This window comes from Spermophilus citellus (genome assembly GCF_964194105.1).
Source record: "Spermophilus citellus genome assembly, chromosome: 4".
In the NCBI taxonomy this organism is placed as follows: domain Eukaryota; kingdom Metazoa; phylum Chordata; class Mammalia; order Rodentia; family Sciuridae; genus Spermophilus; species Spermophilus citellus.
In genome coordinates this window covers 204924866-204945617 of record NC_138185.1, presented here as the reverse complement: position 1 = coordinate 204945617, position 20752 = coordinate 204924866, and the positions used below count along the sequence as shown (strand labels likewise).

The following is a 20752-nucleotide window of genomic DNA, read 5'->3' as shown; positions in this document are numbered from 1 at the left end:
AGAGAATGGTATGCTGAACTTTCTTACATCTGTATTTTATCAGATGACTGAGTTGGGTTTGACTGTGTAAGAGATCCATTACCTAGCATTTATCCTGTACACTTTTTCTGTGATGTCTGGTATTTTCTCTACCAACTTGTCTCTGGAGGTACAAGATTCATTTTCTGATCATTCATTTATGATCCCCTACTATATATCACTCCAGTTCCACTGCACCATTAAACAATGCAATTTGTTACAAAGAGCCCACCTCTGAGAACCTCCTAATTTCCCAAAGTGGAATATAGCAAAATGACTGCATCCTTATAACAACAAAGTAGTGATCATATAAATCACAAATATCTGAGAAAGTTGGGCTGAAGACACAATTTATCGAAGCCAATTGGAATAATCATCTGTTGTTTTGGTCAGTCTCTTGTTCATCCTTTCTTCTTCTATTAATAATACCCTAATTTGGCATGTAGAGACCATCCTTTCTACTCTTAGTCCAATCCTTTTGGAATTGTTAGTGAAAGTATTCTCTACTTTGCCCTACCTAAGTAGTAGGGAAGAGATCTAAGCTATTCTCATTAGCTATTCCTGGAATCTCATTTTGACTGGAGGGACATGAATATTGGAGATATTTAGAATAAAATGACCATGTGTTTATAATACCTACATCCCCACCCATCCTGACTTGCTCTAGTTGTTATACTCTTCAGAATGTGAATCCACTTTTCTCATGTATTTGTTAGTTACTCCTATAATTTTTTAATAAATACTAAATGTTTGTTGTTAATTAGCAGCTGGTTGCTGTCACTTATCAAGTTCTTGATCCAGACTATTCCCAAATTTTATTAAGCTCATGATTCTGTCAGTTCAAAGTGGCTCTGAACTTGGCTGGGGAGTTTGTCTGGCCTCAACTGGGCTTCCATCTGAGTCATCTGTGGTTACCTTCAGGTCAGTTGGGCAGTTCTGCTCGGATGTGAGCTGGATACCACCTGGGGCCACCTTCAGGGTAGTGTTCAGTGGGGACAGTCCTGGGTCAGACTTTTCTTGTCAACTAGCAGGTTGTCCAGGGCTTCCTCATATGGTAACAACATGGTTTCTCTTGGAAAAGTGAGAATGTGCAAGGCCTCTCAAAGCCTCAACACAATTGGCACAGAGTTGTTTCTGCTGTATTCTGTTCCCCAAATCAAGTCAGGAGGGCAGCCCAGATGCAAGAAGTAGAGAAGCAGATGTCCATGACACCCTGATGGAAGCAGCTGCAGCATCTCAGTGCAAATAAGTTGCAGGAAGAGGAATGAGTGAGGACTCTTATTCAGTGTCCTGCACTCCAGATTTGCTTTGACACCTCAAACTAAAAAACCTAATATGCCAACTAATTCCCCAAAATGCCCCTTAAACATTGTCATCCTTCTGTCATTGTTGACATAACTGGAATGTGGGAATTTGGGGGAGCCCGTCAGTTCTTCTATGGGATACAGAATAAAAATTACTTCTCTTCCTTAACTGAGGCACATTGTGTGTTGTTGGAATTGCTTGCCTCTTCTCTGTAGCCTTCTTAGCCATGCAATCTCAAAAGGCCATCACCATCAATTATACCATCTGCCAGGTCCTGAAGTTTCAGTGTATTGCCTATCCACTTATGACATACATCCAAGTGACTTTGCCACCCACTGTATTACCACTTCCTTCTGCGTCTCGTGTAGCACTTGCTAAAAACATTTTCATTTACCTTTCTGGAATATATATTGAACGTCCATACATTATATTTTTCTTTTATGCTATACTGCCTCTTGGTAAACTATATCAATCACAGAGTAAGGCAAATGCTAATACTAATGTGCACTGCTGTAGGTATCTCTTGCTAGTTTTCATCCAAGGTCTGACTCAACCCAGCCCTCTTTAGATTTGTGAGATCTAATAAGATCATAGCACAGGGTGGTATAGCTGCAGGCAGAAAATTCTGCTTGCCAAATGTGTTTTCCTTCAGAGCAGTTCATAAATTAATGTAGGGCACTGAGACACCATGGCTGTATGCATGCATTAATACAGGTCTCTCTTCAATTGACTACCTTCTTTTCCAGCCATTAATTTCTCTGAGATGGTGCCAAACTCTTGGTCAGATATAGCTTCAATGCATCCCACCCTCTTGGTGTGAAATGATAATTAATATAATTTTACAGTAGAGGTGGTGCTCTACTTCCATTAAGAACACCCCATTATTCCAGGTAGTTTTAATTTGCTTATAAAAATTGACTCAGGGTAGAACTTGGCTTAAAAACTTATTTTAAGAGCAAATGGTTTGTTTCTACTTAATGAAAAAAAAGACTTTTTTAAAGGAAATTTTAAGTTACTTTTGAGTTGTATAGGCATTGGACCAAATTCCTAAAATATTGGTGTGAATTTTTGATTTGTAATTGATTTGATATCATCCTGTAGTATCTCATAAAGTTGGGACCTCCCAAGTCTTCTCAGCTAGCTTAGGTTTGGCAGAGTCTAGAGCTCTGCAGCATCTCATCAGTTGGCATCAGAGGGCATTTCTGTATATTGCTTCTCGCACTTCAATATCAAATTCTCTTCCCAGCAGATTATGCAAGCTATCAACTGAATTACATTCAATAATAAGAAGCAACCCAGTTTGACATTGCATTTTCATGGGTATTTTACTTTCTTATTGTAGATCTGCTAGAAGAGACCCAAAGAAAAGATGAAGAAATGGAATCTCTGCAGGTAAAGAAAATTCTCAAACAGGGCAAGTATCCTTGGGATAAAAACATTTATTTTTTGCTCTGTTATCCTTCATAGTCACATTCAGACTGTTATAGGAAATGGGTGACAAATGCAATATCAAAAAAAGTTCCCTTTAAGAGTCTTTGAGAGAAAACTTGTAAGCTAAAGCAGAAAGCCAGCTCAGCCTCTGGGCTACTCTGCAAAGGAAACTATTTCGGGGTATGGTATAGTGAGAATTTCAGCATTAGGAAATGAATGTAACATCCTTTCAGTAATTTCTCCAAAAATAAGGCTGATGAAGGAGGATGAATTCATGGAACTGACATTTTCAAGTGTAAGTCAAAAGTATCCTGACTCTATTTATATTGACTATCAGTGACCAACCAGAAATGTTAACACATATATGAAGCTTAATATTTTCCTTATATAGCCTCTCAATTTACCATGAATTTTTGCACTTTCTTTTTTTTAAGGAAATTTTAAGTTACTTTTGAGTTGTATAAGCATTGGACCAAATTCCTAAAATATTGGTGTGATTTTTTGAAAATTGTGTTTGAAAGTTTCTGCTAGAATTTTAATTGATATTTCTATGATACAAGCTATTGAGTTAAGTTAGCATCCGACAGAAGTTCTCTCTTCCCATTACATTGGGCTAACTTACAAATGGGTAACTCAGCTGTCTGTCTTTATTAGAGGAAACACAATCAGTTATATACACATGACAGAACCAATTCACTTAACGTCACGTTGAAGATTAAGAACAGTAAATACTTTGGACATTTAGAGTTCTTCATGGGCCTGGAGCTATAAGGCCAGACTGGGGAGAGTGATATAATGAGCAGGCTCAAGTGCACTGGGGTGAAGATGTTTGCTTCTGTGGAAAAAAGAATGGGTCAAGTAAAGCTCAAAGAGCATGGGAAATATTTTGTGATTGCGGATTCTTCTGTTTGATGGTTTATCCATCTGAAAATGCTAAGGTATTGGAGTTCTATGTGTACAATAAAAGTGGCATGTATTAGTTACAGATTTGTACAGATTAAAGTCCTTTAGTATCTTAAACTATATTCAGATATAAAAAATAAGAACACTAGTTGGTCCACTGTGTGGCTAACAAACAAACAAACAAACATACAAACAATAACAACAACAAAAAAACAAGTAGTGTATGCTCACATTGCCAGTCTCTGTGGTATTAATCTCAGCAATGCTTGTTATAAAAAGCAAAGCTCTGTGTTCAGTAAACATGTCTAGTGAGACAATAATAAGGTCTTTTGGCATTTGGCTATATATTGTGACTGCCATTGGACTCACGGTACCACATATAAACATATTTACTGAGTACATATCTAGCCTTTTGAAATAATTCTGAGTTTATTTCTCTGAGAATATAATTGTTGGAATCAGTAATCCCATTAAATATAATAGCCTATGTTGCTTCTCAAATGTTTATTAACTGTTGGCAGCATTTTCTACCAAAATGTTCACCCAGTGCAATGGAATGCACAGCCAACTAACTTTGGACATTTATAGATGTCAAATGTGCAATATGGTCTCCTACAGCAGAAGAGTTAAATGTTGGCCCTGTTTAGTGATGACTAATGTCTGATACTAATGTGCCATTAAGAATACAGGGAGCTGACACCTCTCAGAGCAATGAGTTCAGAGGCACATCACAGAAAGGCTTTAATATAAAAGGCTAGAGGAAAATCCCCTGAAAATCCCTGAATTTCTATATTCAAATGAAAAATATCATAGGTGATAGTTTGGAGAAGGCTATTAAAGTATGTCCTACAATAATACAATAGTACTTTGGGAGGGAAGGACAAAATAATTTCCCCAAAAATGTTAACAGTAAGGATTGGAGGTCAACAGCTTTTGAGTTTTGAGTTTTGGCTCAGCTTCTGTTTCACTGGGTAACCTTGGGTAACTCAATTAACTTTGCTGTGCTTTATGTTCTCATCTGTAATATAAATCATAAAACTGCCTTCCAGAAGTATTTTGTGTAGATCAGATTATCCCAGAAGGAGAGCTAAATATTTAATTCCAATTTACAATGTTAGCAAATCTTCATGTTATCCAAATTAGAGTCAATTTTATTTACTCATTATCATCTTATAATTATGTATAACAGATATTCTACATTTAATGTTATTCTCCTTAAGGGTCAGGGGTGTTTTCAATAAATAAAAGGTTCTCTATGTACTCAGAGTGGATATTGATTGAACACTAATATCATTCATGGAACTAGGTGCTAGCACTCCAAAGCCAACCTCTCTATACTGGATTGTTTCTGGCCCTTTATACCAGAATTAGCAGAGAAGAGTCTTAAATGAGGTTTATAATAAAACATTTGAAAAATGATATTAAGAGGGAATGTCTAAGTTACCAGAGGAATAATCGTTGTTGGTTGGGCAGTTAAGTGTAATAGAAGGTAGATGGGTTGAGCCATGATGGGTGGCGATCCATGGAAGCCAGTGTTTAAACAATAACTAAGAGTTATCTGGGAAAGTTTGGGGGTGAAGGTAAGAAAAATTTGAGGCACTGGGAAGATCTGGGAAGCACTCTGATAAGAGAGCACACCTACATGTTTAAGGAGCTGAAAGAAGTTCAGTCTGGTGAAATGTGGCATCTGAATGAGGAGAGACTTGAAAGGTAATGTAAGGTGAGCAGAAGTCTGAAGGACATTATAAAGGAGCTTGAACTTTAGTATATACAAAGTCTGTGAAGGGTTTGAAACATGAGAACAATATGATCAAATTTGCATTCTGAATAGGTAAATGACTATAAAGTTGAAAATAATTGGAGAAAGTTAAGAATGAAACCAGGGAGACCAACTCAGCAGATACTTGTGAGAATCTCAGCAAGACACTATGGTACCCTGGACTGGGTGGCAGCAGGCAGTGTGAAGAAGAGTGGTGGGTTCTTAATATATTTTAGGACAGAAGAAGCAATGGAACTTTTGAGAATGATTGTAGGAAATAAAAAGGAAGAAATTAAAATGAGTCTCAGGTTTCTTAACTAAACAATTTCTTGGATGGTGTGCTGGTCAATGAGAGGGTAAGCTGATTAATTTTGGTATTTTGAAATTCTCTTGGGGTTCATCTGAGTCAGGCACTCGGGGGGTTTAGAGAACATGCAGAATATGATGTCCTCAAACCTGATATCCATAGCATATGAATGATACTACCAGTCATAGGAGCAATGAAAACTCTCAGAGGAAGTGTGTAGGCCAAGAAAAAGGGAAAGCCTGGAGCACAACTCTAGAAAATAGCACTTCACATAACAGACCAAGGACAAGAACCCACCCAGGAGCCAAAGACATAAAGAAAATAACAAGAAAACACAGATCATAAAGCTTAGCAAAAGAGTATTGCAAGGGGAAAATATTCAGTAAACTGAAGAATATTTTTACATTTTTGGAGACAGTTTGCTATGGATTTTGGTTTCAAACCAAAACTTTACCATTCAATAAATATATTTCCTGTCGTACCTGTGAAGCAACCCTCATGTGTTTCCTTTTCTAAAATGTCAAGAGCTTTGTAATGTTGTGAACAACCAATAAAAAAAAGAAAAAGAAAAGAAAAAATAAATAAATAAAATGTCCACTGTGTAGCGCGATGGCTGCCGTGGGTTACTCAATAAGTTTCTGTGGATTGAACAAGTGAATGCCACCCTGCTGGTCTCCTCTTTAGTTATACTTATCCCTGAGTCTCCTTAAGGTTGATCAATTGAAAAACAGTACCCATCCCCCATGTCCTAGAGTTCATTTTTTTTTTTTAATTTAAATTGTTTTGAGGGACAAGACCCAGGTAATGTCATTTATGTGTGTATGTGTGTATATACACACTCGCACACACACTCTTTCTCTTTTTTGCTCTCTTTCCTTTCTCCCTCCTGCTGTGCTCTGCTTTCTCCCTCTTTAAGTGTAGCATTGAAACAAAGATCAATGAGTCATTTGGCATGAGTGATAAAAGCAGTTGAAAAGGACAAGATGGTGGGGGGGAGGGAGCAGGCACAAGGAAGAGAATATGTTCAATCTTGCAAGGAATCAGGAATAGTGGAGGCAAATATATTTGACAGTGATTGTTACAGTACAGCTTGTAATTACCAGAATTCTTTATTGGAGCTTAACTGTTGTCTGGCTCATTTTTTGTGACATTCATTTGCAGTTACATTGTGTGTTGCTCTTCTTAAAAGCAAAGTATTGTCTTTGACTATAAATGTGTAGTGCAGTATCAGAGTTCTATTTGCATATGGATTTGAGGTACACTGAAACAAACAAATCCCTTCTTTAATCCTCTTGAGATCAGTGGAAACATTTAAAATAGACACAAAAGGTAATCCATTTTTCCTCAATTTATTGAAATGTATTCAGTGACTTGACACCTTGCTTGTTATGGCTGGTAGCAGTAGATGTTACTGCTGGGTTTTGTTTTCTTTCTTTAAAATATCAATCTATGTGGTTCACTTTCAGTAACTTGTTTTTTTCCTCATGTTGTTTTGTGAACCACCAAATACAAAGTGTACTTAAAAAATTAGTATCCTACTTCATTGAGGAAAGTTCCCAAGGGTTAACTGTGGAAGTGACCAAACAGAATATCTTGAAAACTCCCACATTCCTTTTCTTTGCTAATTTATGGCTGTCTCTTTTCATTTTATTTGAAATGAGCTAAAATTAGATTTTATAACGTGGATTTTCCTCTCTTATTAGGTTATTTTAGGTTATTTTGAGGCAGCTTCTATATCTATAAATTGGGAACAATAGTAACATTGACTTCTTAGGATTATCAAGAGAATTATGATAAGAAGCATGGAACCCTTGATGCCTGGCAGGTCCTCGGTATATTTTGTTTACAACCACTGTGCAATAAATACCATTTATTTACATTTTCTGTGTTCCAGACACCATGCTGCATGTCAGGGACAGAAGTAAAGAAGCCAGACCCAGTCCTGGCCTGCATGAAGCGCCTCCCTGCCTTCTTCCCTTCCTCCCTCTGCTCCACCGCTCCCTCTCTTTTCCTACCCGCTCCATGGGCAACCATGAACCTTCAATTTCTATTTATGGCAGACTATGCTGAAGGAAATATTATGTCTTTGTATAGCTACATAATATAACGAGGAAGTGAAAAACGCACAGTGTGGCAATAACAAGATTGACTATTGAGCACCTTGTGAGTATCAGTCTCATTGTCTTAGGGAGAGAAAGCAATCACTTTAGTTGGAGGACCTATAGCCTAAATGTTGTCAAAAGTATTTCTGGACACATCCTTTGTCATTAGAAGTTTTGTTAGAAATGAGTTGAATCATTTTATTAACTTTTTAAATGGGTTTATGCTATTTTAAGGAGGAAAATATTTTCCTTCTGAAACATCCCAGAAGCTGTGCTCAGAAGGATATTAAATGGCATTAGTGACATGCTGTTTTTTAGACAACCCATAATTACATTTAATTTCTCTATTAGTTAGCCTTTTAAGACTGTCCTAAAAGTTTGTCTATTAGTATTTATTTTAGAACTACTTTAGTGTTGCAGGGAGATGTTAGATTTTGATGTCGTTACCCCAGTAGTACTTAGGCGAAGCACTTAAGATGAATGGAAAGGAGAAGATAATCTTATCCAGCCATTACTTTATTTCAGTTACTTATCAAGTTGCCTATAGCAACACAGTGTTTTAAAGTAAAAAAAAAAAAAATAGAAATTAAATTCCTTGAGGCTTTTTTTGAGAGCAAACCTAGTAAATATTAATCTAAGGGTATTGTAATAGAGAATGCCAATGTAGAGGTGGCAGACACATCCTTGTAGACAAAGTGGGCAAGAAAAACCATAAGAGAGTAGGATTGACATGTGCAAGTAAATTGGCCTGGCAGATGCTGACAAGATAGTACATTAACATCTTATTGTACCCAGTAGATGGCTCTTCCTCTTACTAAAGAAAACTGGGCTAGTGACAGGCCAAGTGGATAATTTCCTTGGTTTTGCTGTCAGTCATTTCCACAAGACAGTAGAATGCTAGTAACCTGAACTTTTAAGCCACACTGTAGATTGGGAATAGACATTGAGGGTGGAAATGCAGGTGTGGGGCAGCTCAGAGCCCCTTCTGAATTACTTTAGAAGAGGAAGTGAGGGTGAAAGGGAATGTCCTTTTCTCACACTGGATCTCCAGAAGAACTAGAGTAATTTATTTCCCCAGAAATCCTCATTTCCTTGGGAGATACTAAAGCATACTTTTACAGGTGTCAGTTTGAATAAATTGATAAATTGGGATTAACTGCTTAAAATTTTATTAAACTAGAAAGCAATGCAATATCTTGCTTATCCCTATACTTCTACAAACCAATATAATGCATTCCTTAGAATTTAGGCAAATATATATATTTGCTCTAAGGTATGATTTTAAAAAATGTTCCTAGCAATGACATAAGCAAAACTAAATATGGATGATTATGGGGAATGGAGGTGTGAGCAGCCCTTTGTTACTTTCAGGGCAAGGTGACTTAATGGCTCATTAAAATCCCTGTTTTCTCAAAAGGTGAAGAGGCTTATCCAACCTTAGATTTGGTATGAGATCTCAACAGAGATAAAACATTAGCAGTCTGTCTTGAGGTCAAGCAGGGTCTCAGCCAATTAGATTTGCACAGTTCAATTTTCTATATCAAGAGGCCTCAGGAGAAGAGGGAACCAAGCTCAGTAAAATGGATTCCACTTGAAATTTTAGTGATCATTAAATTTTATCACCTTGTTTTATCTGAAATTTGTAGCTTAATTTTAATTCCAAATTTATGACAGAATAAAACTTGAAGATAGAATACCCTAAAAGAAGTATTCTTGTGTTTGAATATAGGGAAGTTGATTGACTAGACTGTTTTCTTTTGAGAATTAAAGAAATATAAAAACTTGCCTTGCTCTGTTTACCCAAGGGGGATGAAAAGCACAAGTCATCGGGACTCAGCAGTCTCCTTGAATCAAGCTTCTAAAAAAGCCTCTTAAAATACAGACACCATTTGGAAACTTTTTTAAAATGCCAAAGACAAAGCCTTTAAAAGCCCAAATTTTACTCTATGCAGAAAATTTACTGAAGAATTTGGAATTGAAAATGTGTTGGAATTGGATGTGTTTTAGAGATTTTATAAATTGTTCTCTCAAGGAGAAGATTATTTTATGCATCTTCATGTACCATCTCCTTGGTAACTGACATCACGGAAGTCAGCCTTTGGACAAACGTCCCTTGATGCCATTGTCCAAAGTCCCAGCTCTAGGCTCCATGATATAAATAGCTGTTTATGTTTTCTTGTGAAAAACAAAACGCCATCTTGGTACATTATGGTGTTCCATGGTGTTGAGCTTGTCTAGGGTTTCTGCAAGTACCCAAGAGTTAGCTGTTATCTTACAATTTGGGGGCAAATTCATTTGAGTTGTGGACTTTAATTGAACACTTTGAGACCATTCTCCATAATGTATTACTGCTTGTGCTTCTGATACAGTGTCCCTAGATAAACCTTAAGTTTTGTGCAAATAACCATGTTAATCCATTTTCTCTTCCATCTCCTGATAACAGTGACAATTGTGAAATGCAGTATTCTTCTATGTAATGACTGTACTGTGGAGCAAATTTGGAAACAAACACTCAGCAATAATACTTTTCTGGTGGAAACAAATTTCCACTGACTTAAAAAACAAATTTCTGAGTTTCTAAGTAGTAATGGAAATAAATTACATTTCTTACTTCTTGGACTTCCCCCACCTCTCAATTTCTGGGTGATTTTCCAGAATATAAAGAAATGCTGCAGAGGATTTCCTCAGTCTGGAATCTTAAAAACTTGCCAATATTATGTTTAAATCTACTAACAAATACTTATTAAGCACTTGTTACCTCCTGTCGAGATTGTGGGAAATCAACCCCAAAAGGTGATGATCTGCACATCCAAAGAAAAGGAAAAAAAATCACCTGTGAACTGCTAGTGATTGATATTAATCACCACAGAGCAATTCTTTGAGCCATGCACAGTGCTAAGGCTTTTTTGGCCTGACAGTGGTGGAGCTAGGACTTGTATTCCAAGTTTTCCACACCACTGTACTAATATAACTCAAGAGCTATGATGATCAGAATTTCTGCACCATTCCCCAGCCCATGATTTGTTTAGGTTCTTAGCTTTTTCTTTCAATTTTTTTTTAATCTGAATGAATCATTGTCAGATATATTAAGAATTTAGTGTGGTAAAACAGTGACAATCTACCCCTTTGAAATAAAAGACTTAAGAAACTATGCAATTTATAGAGTAAATGAGTCAGGAGATAACGGGGAGTTAATATTAGTGAAGCTTCTTTCTGCCTTTAACTTAAAACTACTATAAACCATTAGACTCCAAGTTCACATATATGACAACTAGGACCGTGTCAGATATATACTTGGCTACTAGCATGTGAGGAAGGTTTTAATTTCTTGTGCAAGACTATGAACAATCCAGTAACCTCGAACACTGCTAGGAAGGAGAAGGGATCATTTTTCTTTTTCCATTCTGCACCTTTTCTTTTTGCTTATTCATCATGTTTTAAACAAACAGACTGAAGAGAGTTGTTATTAAAGCCCTCCTCAGGCTTCTTCAATTTCAGTTTTAAACCAAGTTCAAAATATTCTGGCAAAAATTAAAGGCAACATTAGAAGGTTTTCATAAATTTTAAATTGTGTAAAAAGTGATAAAACTTAAATGAGTTGAAGAAATGACTTAAAAACATTTCCGTTTATATCTTAGTCTCTTTATCATAATTGGTCATTAATTTGGTTTTTTAAAAATGAACACTAAAGGGCCCTTTTTTCTAGAGTTCCTTGTAATACATACTATTCTAGATTTTATTTGTTAGAATTTTAGTGTTTACTTTTATGTGTGAATTTTTATTAGCATGCTGGTAAATAACATGTAATATCTGCTAATATTTCTGCATTTGCTCATATAAAGTGAAATAGAAAATGTTACTTACAAGAGACCATGCATTTATGGTATTCTGATTATGGTTGAAGTTCCTGCAAATGAGTTGGAAGAAAGAGAACATATATAGGCTTATTGGCCAATATAAATCTCTGTAGTCCTTATCCAAAAGAATTGGACGGCCAGCACAATGCAGTTGTCATCTAGCTGCACAATATGAGAGCTAATTAAGTATAGATTTTTGCTTTTCCTTATCTTTCTTCTGCTATTTCCCAGTGGTATTGACTACATGTGACTCAGCTGGTCTGAGGTAAGGAAGAGTCACAACACCCTTATGGAAGGAATGTTCCCAGTAGCCTAGTCCAGGGACCCTGCCTGAATCCCAGCCTGCAGGATCCACCTTCCACCTACATAAGAGATAGACAAAAAGGAAAAAAAGGAAAAAGGAACTTTACGCATATTGATCAAATTGGGAGAAGCAAGTAGATTGCTTCTCTGCTTTCCCACACAAGCAGTTATAATTTATAGAAACTAAAGTTAGGTGATATACATATGTAGGTTTAGTTGGCCTGAAAGGGGGGCAAAATGGGACAAAAGACAGGAAATGTAGATATGTAGCTTTAGTTGGCCTTTGCTAGAGGAGCCTGGGCAGGAGGCATCAGCCATCTACCTCCCAGCTTCCTTGGTGCCATCAGGGTGGAAGGTTGAAGTTCTTTAGCTTTTATTTTCAGCGGGGTGAGGTTTTTTCCCAATTGAGAGGAGAGGACTCCAAATTCAGTCTGTTTCCCGCATGTGGCAAAAATATAATCCCCTTTGGTTGTCTCTCCTTGTGGAGATGTCCTGCATTTTCCATATCTCTGGCGATATTTATATGTGTGTGTTACACACACACACACACACACACACACACACACACACACATGCACACACATATATAATCCATTTTTATGTAGTGAAATAAATATAAAAGGATATACAAACAACTTTTTATTAAAACATTAATTTTTATTGTGTTTTGCATACCTATTATAAACGAGGTTCTAGAATGCTATTCTTGCATATATAATTTTAAGAAAGCAGTCCTAGAACAGTTTTCTAGTGCATCACTGAACCTGAACCATGCAAAAACACAAAATAACCTTGATGGTAATAAAAAAGCATTTATTGTCTGTTTGCCCATAAAACTGCTCTGTCAGCATATGGTATTTCCATTAGCTCCATTTTTTTTTTAGAACTATTGAAAGGATCTGGAACTGGATTACAGTCCAAACTGCCCATTTATTTAATCATCATGTCAACTTCAGCATTAATGTTTTTGAGTCTGTTTCTCTGAGTTTAGATGAATGAAATGAATAATATCCTTCTATTGGGATTTTTGTGAGTATTAAAAATAGGAATGTTTAAAATAACCAATAAAATTTTTGACTCTTACTCTTTAAATAAATAGTGTTGATATTATGATGCTGGTAAGTTAGAGATGTTTTCATCAATACCCACAATGCATATACACTAGTGTCCCTTCTGTCCTTTAAATCCCTGAGTTGGGACTTTTGCATTGCTACTCCTCTCTCTGTGATATTTTTCCCTAGCTCTTTCAATGGCTTGCTCATTTCTGTCCTTGAGATTTCAACTCTAATGTTGCTCTTCATGGGGACTTAACCTTAAACTCAATCTGTTGAGAGTAAACCTCCACCCTCACCCATAGTAATTCACTGTGTATCTGCTTTATATATTTCTTTGTCAACTCCTTTGAAATGTAAGCTCCATAAAAACAATAAGATCTTTATCTTCCTTGTGAACCCAATATGTTACTCAGTGCCTCCTTCAATAAATTCAGATGAATTAAGTGCATAAGTGATTGGAAGGGAAGGAGGGTTAGAGAAAGAAAGGAAGCAAAGAAGGAAGTAGGGAAAGACATCAGAAGAAAAGGAATAAGATTGATAAAGGGAATAAAGGACAAAAAGAGGACAACTTAGATGGTCTGCAGAATGGTTATTTTTGGGGCATATGTTTTTATGCACATGCAACTTGAGGTTTGTTTTAAAATTGGGTGAAATTTGTGTGGTTCCTGATCCCTTTTTTGGTCCTGGTTAGTTGTGTTTCATTTCATCCTCTCTTTCCAGAAACCTACAGCATTTCCCACAGTGTGACCTCTCTGAGGAAGGAGAAAAGGAATTCTTATAGGATACCAACACCTTGGAATAGGAGCTAACATACTGCCTATAAAGGGCAGATGCTACACTAGTTCAGTTTTATTTTCCTATGTTCTCTTTCAGCAACTTACCTCTGTATTAGAGCATGAAAACAGCCACAGACAATACTTAAGCAAATGTCCAGGCTGTGTTCCAATAAAGCTTTACTTATGGTCACTGAAATTTGGATTTCATATAATTTTCACATCATGAAATACTATTCTTACCTTGATTTTTTTTTTCAACCAAATGAAAATATAAAGATCGTTTTAGCTCATGGTCCTATAAAAACAGGTGGCTGGCCGGATTTGGCTCACTTTGCTGACTCCTAAACTAGTTTAATGGTAATCTATTTTTAAAACGTTTGCCTTTTAAAAGAGGAACTGGCATGAGAGAGTCCAAGAATAAATTTCTGAGTTCTTCTTCAAAGAATAAATTTCTTTTGGTAGAATTTAGAATAATTTGGCAGGTGGAAGGAAAGTATAATTCTAAGTAATCAGACCCTCTTGAACTCCTACACTGACACTACACCCAGTGTTCCATTGTCTGCAGGTAGAGTTGTGAGCGTTAAGTAGTTTTCATTAATGGCTTAAACAGGCCAGGTACAACTCTTAACAAGCTGCCATCTCATTTAATCCTTCATTGCCTAGACTGGAATTTAGGATTAGTTCTTCCAGGATGATTTTGTAAAAGCAAGACAATTTAGGACACTTTGAACTAAATCACTACTCTTTATTTATAATCCTAAAGAATAAGATGTTCTAAATTTCAAATAATGATTTCTCTAAGACTGATTTTTAAGTTGGGTAAGGAATTATTTGGGGAACCATTTTAAAATTACTGCATCATTTTCTCTAAATGCGAGATTTAAAATTTAGTTTGAAATGGTTATAGTTTTATTAGTGTTATTTTTATAGTTATTACTATTTTGAGTGCTTCCAGTTACTTTAGGATGATAAAGCTTTCCAACTCTTTCATAACTCACATCTCTCTTAAACAGCCGAAGCTACTGTTTAAACTTCTACCTTGGGAAGACGGTAGTCAGACCACAGTGAAAAATCAGAGTGAAGCTCAATTTGAAGAAAAAGCAGTTAAGTATTTCATAGGTAGAAATATTTAGGATTTTGGAACTGAGTAGTCAAAACATATTGACTTTATTTTAGGACTTACAGGATAAGCCAGACTTCAGGTGTGTATCCTCGAAGAACATCTAAACAGGGAGATATGGAGTTGTTTTTCCCTCAGTATTCTTAGATAGGGAAGAAAAAAAAACGGGGGGGTTCCATTGATGATCTGAGGGCAGGTAATCTGAAGTTAATTTTCAATCCTTTCCATTCTCAACTGGGCATGTACTAGGAAGTGGAAATGAATGATATAGTTTTAATGTAAGTCAAACTGAATGTAGAAGCAAAAAGCAACCTAACTGGGATCAGCCAAGTCAGCTACTTTAAAACTTGCTGCTTAGGACTTGATTATCCTTATCAGTAGCTCTTCTGGTGTAGAACACTGTAGGTAACTGTATATAGAATAACACAGGAAGAATATGGGAGTGAAAAATATTTATTAAATGTCTCTGCCTGTAAGTTAAGATGTGGATTGTTGGAAATGCTCAAAGGTAAGCAATAATTTCCCAAGGTGGCCTGTTTACTTGTACCATTTAATGACTCAATGACCAGTTTTGTAATTCAGCATTCAGGGAACAGGAACTTGGGCCAAAAGAGTATTTGGTGATATTCTTCACCAGGAAGCTCAGGAGGGCAGGTAATCTGAAGTTAAATTTAATTTTAGAGGAACAAGGAAGATGTTAGCTTGAGGGAGTCTGATTAGACCAGCTTTGTTTGGTGACAGGAAGATACACATCCCTTTGTATACCTTAAAATGAAAACATGCTCTATAGTTTGTCACAAGTTCTGCATGACAGAAGCCTGCTCATAAATTATGCCATAATCACCATTGCAATATGATTTGCATTGGAACTCAGAACATATTTCACTGATATATGACTAACCTCACAACTGGAGACATATACTTTATTTTTTACAATGTAAATCCTTGAAAAAAAAAAACAATTGGTTTCTAGTTGCTGGAGTTCTTCCCCTACTACTCAACTCTGTTCCCACATGTCTTTTGGGGAATAGTCAATCTCAGAAATTACATTGGCTGTCATTTGCATTGCCCCTAACCACCATCAGAGTCTTTATTTTATCTGCAAATAAGTTTTAGTTGTTCTCCAGTCCAGATGTCACTCACTGAACAAATGCCTTTGTTACCTGCTACAAACAGTTTCACTGTGGAATTGGGTAGTCACAGGAGAAAAGTAATTCTGTGTCATTTTTCCTTCATTTTGTTGGGAGTCACATTCTGCAGTCACACACCTACATACCATGTCACGTTGTGCTATAGAAGGAGGAATCTTGAAATGATTCTTCATTTCAAAAGAAAAAAATTTTCATTGCTTTATTTACAAAGACTTCAAGCAAAACCCTTTCCTCTCCTTTCAGGCTGTATTTTCCACTGAAATCTGACAGGACCAACCAACAGAACATATTCCCATACCTTTTTCCTTATCTTGCACTTTCACCCCACAAACCCATGCATGTATCCCACTTCTGAATTTCCCTTAAAAGTAGATACAAAATGGTACTCTCCTTTAGTTAAGAACATTGTCCTGAGCATTTCCTGAACAGTGTCAAACTTTGGTATGATGGTCAGCAGTGGTCTCATAATAAGCCCAACACAAAGCAAAATGCCAACCCAAGAACATAGCAGAAAAACTGCCCTCACTTCTCCTTGTGGCAATACCTGAGAGAATGTATTGGAAACGTGGGTAAGACACTTTGTTTCTGTTTTTGGTTCTCAAGGATTAGCCACACCCAGAATGAAAAGCAGGTAATAAGGAGTATTATTGGATGCTCTGTATAGGTGAAGACATGACACATCCCTTCAAACTGGCTAAATCAAAATGTTGGGAGTTTAATTGATGACTTTTTAGACTAAATCTTGACGACTTGTTCCCTCCTTCAATATTTCTGTTTCATTTTGGACACTGAACTAGATTATTTGAAAAAAGCACATAAGTAGCTAGTAAACTGAGTTAGCAAAAATTGACTACAGCTCTTTCTATGGCTAAATTGAACTTTGGGTGGTTGGAAAATCAGTATAAGCTGTTCTAAAACCTTCCTTTTTAAAGCTTTCCTAAGCCTAGAATAACTTTTTTGACTTTTAATTGGGAGTGTGTAATTTGTTGTAGAGATCATTGATGCATTTGGCATAATCTCAATCAATTTATGCTCAATTTTAAAGCTTTTTTGATATTGCTACATTGAGATTGCGATTTTTATCTTTTAAATTTATTTTAAATCACTATATGGAATGCTTATTCTTTTGGTGATGGTCAATAAAAGCCTTATCCTGTCCTTTCGTTTTACTATCTTGGAGTTTGGGAAATTATTTCTCCTTATTTTTAATTATTAAAAAAAATGACAAAATGCTAAATGTAATGGATTGCTATGAGGAAATGCCTAGAAGGAAAAATGTACCTACTGTTTGCATTGCATTCTACATATTTTATGTAGGAAGCCGCAGGTAAAGGTGTGAGCACAGAGTTGATGATGACAGAAAGAGCACCATGTGGTGGTCTTTGGATGGTTCTGAATAAATTTTTTCCTCCACAAGACAGGCTTTGTGCTTTCAGGACAGTATGGGAGGAAATCCTCATTGTGGGTTTTGTTCTTAAAAATTTTTTAAGTCCATCACAACCCTTCATTCCCAGAGAAGTTTCCAAACTTGTTGAATACTCTTAGAGCTCCTAACTTGGAAAAGTTAGAGATTCTTGTTATATTTTTATACCACTGTTGTGCTTTTTCATATGCTAATAATATGTTGAAAGCATTCCTGGGAATTGCTGCATTATTGTGATAAAGTTAAGTCACTAGACCTATTCAACTCTACTTACCAGAGACAGAAGAATTCTGATTGTTCAGACTTATAAGATTCTAATTCATCCCTTAGATGTGATGGCTGAATCAGTATGCCTAATTGATTGGTTTAGCTAAATCAGTAAAACTTTTAATGACCATGTATTCAATTATCAATGATCCCTTTCATGCTCATTTCTTAACTTTACCTACTCATATTAGCTCATCTCCAGTGATGCCAGTGAATTGCCTTGGTTAATTCCTAAGTTCTAAAGCACATCCTGTTGTGACCAAGTAGCAAATGAACATTTATAGTTCAAGGCATGTTACTAACCTAATCATAAAAAGTTAAAAAATACTTTTTAATAGTACAAATGCTATTATCTTCTCCCAAAATATAATTCTCCCTACTTGGCCTGTCAAGCCCAGAATAAATTAAAATATGATGCCTAGCAGAATTATTTTCATCAGAACGTATAGTATTCACCTATTGATAAGAATAGCTATTAGCACTCTACATTTAGCTCAGTGATTATGCAGTACCTACTTGTACAATCGTTTAGAGTCAAAATTAAAATCATTCATTGTCTTTGTAGATCTCTCTCAAACTTTAGCTTTCTTAAAATTAAAGAACAGTGTAGATTCATAATAACTAATCTTATTTGCCAAAAAAAGATGTCAGCTAAGCTATTTACTTTTTTCAAAACAATTTCTTAAAATTTTAAATCACACTAGAAGTTTAAAAAGATAAGGCATAGTTTCTTTTTACTTTAGCCTATAGTTAAGACTTTAAAACTCTACAATTTAGACAAAAACTACTAATTGTCAGCAATGGCTGATAGCTTATTAGCTGTTGCTGATTAACAAATTGAATTATTGAAATTTAGGTTAATGAACTAAATTTTCTGTGTTCCCAATTTCCTCATTTTGTTTAACATTTTAGTTTTTTTGTTGACCACTATCTCAGGACCACTTTGGAAGAAAATAGATAATGAATAAACAGGCAAAAGTATATTGCATCCAAAATGTACTGTTTATTGACTTTTATATTTTAATAAAATGGTGTTGTTTTGACCATTTGGATCCAGGGTCTTTATAAGTACATATTTCTTTTAAAGTCATATAGCAAATACTTAAGTGAATGAAAACAGTTGATATAAATTATAATGATACCTGTTTATCTTTGGCAAATACTAAGATGAGAATTATGCTGTTTAATTCAGTTCTCTTTTGACATGATGTGAAGTCACCTATTTCATATGAGATCTATGTGTGCTTTTAAAATGTGCTAATCCTAAATAGCATCAACCCACAAACCCATACTATGGATAAAACTTAAGACCCAAAAAGGGCCAGTAAATATTTTGAGCCCTCCAAGATGGTTCATATTCTGCCCAAAGGCTGTTTCCATCTCTATAAAATATCTAATGAGGTTCTATTCATTCTGCAAAGGATGATAAAGCATTGCAGAATGGTTTTGTCCCAGATGTGCTGTGAATAAGAAGCCTGAAAGCTGATCAAAGTCCACTAGAGGCATCATATTTATTATAAAGCAGTCGATATGAATCGTACACAAGTTACTAGTGAAGTAGTAGTTATTTTATGAAAGTTATGAGGCAAGGATGGAATCTTCCCAAGTATGCCAACAAAATGCAATTGAACAGATACTATTGCATAAAAGAAGTCTGCTTTGGGCTGATTTTGCATAATATAAGCGTTTAACATATGCTCATACAGCCAGTTGTTTACCAGATAGAAATGTTCCATTCAGTTTTGCAGTTGGTTGCGGAAAGCCTGAGGCGAGAGCTCTCCATACTTGGTGAGGCTGAGAGAAGGCAGGTGCAGGACTAGTTCATTGTGCTCCTAAGCCTTGAGTCCATGTGGGTCTCTGCAAGTTCTCAAGAGGCCTGAGCTGTTATTCTCTCTACCATATTCTCCCTTTTACTTCATAGGATTAATGATTAATTAATTTGATTCAACAACAAATCCAGATTCCACAGATTTCTTCAAATTGCTCATCACTTATGTCAGACAAAAAAAGAAAGACAAATGGACTAAGCATGGTAGCAGTCATTTGAATCCCTGTGGCACTGGAGACTGAGGCAGGAGGATCGTGAGTTCAGAGGCAGCCTCATCAACTTAGTGAGGCCTTAAGCAACTCATCAGACCTGACTCTAAATAAAAACTTTAAAAGGGCTGGAAATGTGGCTCCAAGGTTAAGCGCTCCTGAGTTCAACCTCCAGTCCCCCCAAAAAGAAAAAGAAAGACCTATGGCCTTGATCCTCCTAGAAAAGATAACTTCCATTTTCTTGAATTTTCAAACTGCTTTTTCTCAAATTCAGAATTTTTTAAATTTGATAAATACTTCCTGTTTATCATTTTCACCTCTGGAAAGACTTGATAATACAACAATTTTAGCTTTCTTAGTGTGGTCAGTGGCCCCTTTAAAAACCAGTATTTTCATAAACCTTCTAAGATGCTGTAGATAATAAAAGATTCAGGATTGACCAAATGTGAATATCTTCCTCATTTATTTTTCTCCTTTGTTTTCAATAATGATTTTCTTATTAAATTTAATTGATAAAGTTATTCTTTTAGTTTTTCATTTCTGTGAAATCATTTTTCCCTACCTAATGGAAGTCGGTATATATGCCAACTTCCTTTTTCTATATTCCTGCTATTACATAGTTGTAATTCATATATTCAAATATACTAATATAAACCTATCTTTGTGTAGGTAATTTTAACAATGCAAAAGTGTTAAGAGCTGTTCCTTTCAGTAACTGCAGATAGATTTATGATATTTACTATTTAAGATTATGATATTTACTATTAAATTAAACTCCGTAGTCCTCACACGAGATGAAATGAGAAAAGTCATGGTGATTCTTCTGTGACTGTTGTATCTATTCCTTCTAAGTTGGACAGTTATTTTTTTATATTTTTAAAATAAATTATTGCTAATGGAAGGTAAATAGAAAACCTTCATACTAAGTCAACTTGTAA

At 35.8% G+C, this 20752-nt stretch overlaps 1 protein-coding gene across 1 annotated transcript in view; it reads left to right on the top strand.

Moving 5' to 3' along the window:
- CEP128 (centrosomal protein 128) overlaps positions 1 to 20752 on the top strand; it is a 414945-nt gene that overhangs the window by 326710 nt on the left and 67483 nt on the right. The window contains exons 21-22 of the mRNA XM_081292429.1: positions 2666 to 2715; positions 14830 to 14919. Coding sequence (XP_081148555.1) covers positions 2666 to 2715; positions 14830 to 14919 — 140 coding nt within the window. The remainder of the gene's footprint in view (positions 1 to 2665; positions 2716 to 14829; positions 14920 to 20752) is intronic.